We start from the raw sequence: 3012 nt of genomic DNA, 5'->3' as shown, positions 1-3012 counted from the left end.
ACGCCACTTGGTACTGGCACACCTGCCGGCTCCAAAATTCCGCGGCCTCCTCCTCCTTGCGCTGCTGCTCATTCTGCTGCTCAACGACGTCGCATTCGTACCACGTGTCTGTTGCCGCTCTACCTCCACGCTGCACGTAAATAATATCCCCCACCAACACTCATCGGAAACAGTTCCCTCAATGATTTAAAATGCACCTCGCCATTTACTCACTGGGCCGCTGCTGCGCCGCGCTGGCGGTAATGTTGTGAAGCGCATCCGCCGCTGCAAACCGCAGCCCAAACAAATTCCTCCCTCGCTGGGAATTCACAAAACAATAAACAAAGGAGGCCCCCAAGAGCAGAGCATTTTCGGGGGCCGCTCCCGCGCAGCTCCCCGCACGCTGCGTCCACCCTCTCAGCTTGGCAGCTCCTGCGGCGCCCACGTCTCTAAGCCCCTTACCAGGGACGCGACGCGACCCCGGGCCCGCCCGCAACACGCAGCGCCTTGCACGCCGTCCCTTTGGCGGCCGCGGTCCCGCGCAAGCCTCTCTCTCTTCTCTACGCCGCGCCCGCAAAAGGCCCTCCTCCCCCGTGCGGGAGGAAAGGGCACACGCTTTCAGGATCTTGAAGCAGAACCAAAAGCCCGCGGCAATGGCCAGTGGGGCTCCGCGGGGCCCACGACCTCCGCCAAAGAGTCCAATTTTTTTTGCTCGATGTGGTCACACGGCGGTGCGGTGCGAATGATCTCCCAACCGTGCTCCCCGCCCTCCCGCTCAACCTCCAGAGACCTCGGTAACGGATTCCCCGCACTCCGCAACTCATCGCCTTCCCGGGCACAGTCTTCCTCGGCAACCGGGGCGGTACTCGCCTGCAGGGCGCCGTCAACCGCCTCGGTGCGCTCACCGCACTCATCCTCATCGAGGATGCAGCTCGGCAGCGGCCCAAGAAAGCGCATGCGACCTTTAACCATCTCCCAGTACTCCTTTTGCTTCTCTGCGGGGCGATCACGCGTCCTCCACGCACACATCGCCTTCACATCGTCCTTGTCAGGGCTGCGCATGAAGAGGCGACGGGCACGCACTGTGCCCTCCCAGGCGTCGAAGTTACTTATGCGTGGGGGCGCCAGCACAACCATGTCCCATCCATCGAGCTGCAATCTCACCGACGGCGGTACCTCTTCCTCTGAAGCGTCATAGATCATATACCCCGTCCTCCGATACCAGGACAACCTTTCCAGGCGCCTTCTGATGTTGAACTCGCCCTCGTGCTCCGTCACCGTCTCCGTGGACTTGTCGAACACGTACGCCAACGCCGCCCCAAAGCAGTAGACAACCACCTGGAATTGCTCGGCGTCGTAGTGGAGCAGCCTGTAGAGGAGGTAGAAGCCAACGTTCATCGGTTTCCCTATCCCCTCTGCCCCAAGCAAAAAAAATGGTTTCGGGTGGGAAAAACGTGGCACATCTCTCACGAACATATCGTGAAGAGTCCCTTCGACGCTTTTCCACACTCGCTCCACTCCGGCGGTGACGTAGCAGTCGGTAGGAGCTGCCCCCTCCCGCAGCGAGTGCGGCCACCCCTGCGCGGAGGAGAGTACCATCAACCTGGGGCGCGGCGGGGAGAGTTGCTCTGCGGCGTTGTTTAGCACAAAGCGTGTGCCTCGAGGCTTGAACACCCACGACTGCGTTGGTCGTTGGCCCTCGTGCACCTCCATTCGCATCCCTCCGTCGCCCTCGGGAAACCCCAAGACGTGACTCCACCTCGCCATAAGCACCGAGCCGTAGAAGCCCTCCGGCAGCGGTCGTCTGGCCTTCTCCTCGTCCCGCGCAGCCCTCTCGTCGTCGTCCCGTCTTTCCTTTTCTTCCTCCGCCTCCGCAAGGGCCGCGTCGAGTTTTCTCAGTGCGGCAGGAGGGACGTCGCACAGCGTTCCAAGCTCTCTCCACTCGTGGAGGGTGCCCACCGCCTCCCCCTCAAGCTCGCATGCATAAAACAGAGCCTGGTACTCCGGCACATTATAAATCTTCTTGAGAAGCTTCTTGTCTTTCACGTACCCGCAAGGGTGACGAGCAACCACCCGCATCAAAGCACTGTTGCCTTCATTCACGTCTTCCTTGCGGCCAAGGAACTTCTGAAGGAACTCGTTCAACGTCATCTCGCCGATTGGCTCCTCTCCTTCCATCAGGACTTCCTGCACACGGCTGTCAAGGGTCCACTTTGGTCGCTGCGGTGCCGCCTCGGACCTTCGGCGCCGCGTTGCGGGTTCTGTGGGATCGCCATCATGTTGCGACCTCGCGTGACGCCGCCCCTGCGGCACATCAGACGCGGGGCTCTCCTCCGCAGCGGCAGCAGCAGCGTGAACTTCGTCCGCGCCTCGCCCAGACATTGTTTCCTCAATCAGTTCCCCTCGCAGTTATCGTTGGCTTGAGCCGCAGCCTGGACACCAGCCGCCAGCCAAAAGGAAAATGGGAGGGGAAAAGAGAGAGAGGCAAAAAATAGGCACACAAGCACGACCCCCACGCAGCCGCACAGCAAGAAAGAGAGAGAGAGAAGGCCAACCGCAGCGCGGCGCCACCCCGCAAGGAAAAAGAGAGTGAGCCACACAGTCCACTCTCCCTCCCTCCCCTTCTTCTCTTCCTGCAGCGGGCGCGGAAGGCGGCGCGGGGGTGGCGGGGCATCCTGCCGCCGTGGGGGTGGAAAAAGAAAGGGCCATTCCCGTGGGTTGACGTTTCTTCCGGCGAAGGAGGACGAGGAATTGGGGGGTGTTGGCGGCGCGGTCGGCATCGGCGTGAGGAAACAGGTCATGGGGCAGGCGTCACCTGTGGCGGACACTGCGCGGAGGCGAAAAGTGAGTCGCAGTGAATTGTTCCGGTGGATATGAAAAAAAAAGTCGACGTGGTAGAGTTTTAGTTCTTCTTTTGTTGTATTTTCCCCTTCTTTGTCTGTCTTTTTTCGTATGTATTTTTAATTTTTTTATCCTATGTTTTCTTAATTTTGTTTGTCCTAATTTTTTGTCTTGTTTTTTTTTTTATTGGTT

At 59.6% G+C, this 3012-nt stretch overlaps 1 protein-coding gene across 1 annotated transcript; it reads right to left on the bottom strand.

Annotated features, from left to right (window-relative positions):
• Nucleotides 1-597: 597 nt before the first annotated feature.
• Tco025E_08623 (putative retrotransposon hot spot (RHS) protein) lies at nucleotides 598-2361 on the bottom strand (the record flags this gene model as incomplete). The annotated part of the gene is made up of 1 exon (XM_029375467.1): nucleotides 598-2361. The coding sequence occupies one exon, from the start codon at nucleotides 2359-2361 to the stop codon at nucleotides 598-600; it is 1764 nt and encodes a 587-aa protein (XP_029224661.1).
• Nucleotides 2362-3012: the final 651 nt, after the last annotated feature.

The sequence above is a fragment of the Trypanosoma conorhini genome (genome assembly GCF_003719485.1).
Source record: "Trypanosoma conorhini strain 025E chromosome Unknown Tco_14.4_contig_00828, whole genome shotgun sequence".
Taxonomy (NCBI): domain Eukaryota; phylum Euglenozoa; class Kinetoplastea; order Trypanosomatida; family Trypanosomatidae; genus Trypanosoma; species Trypanosoma conorhini.
Note: the sequence above shows the minus strand (reverse complement) of the source record. Positions and strands in the feature narration are given on the sequence as shown.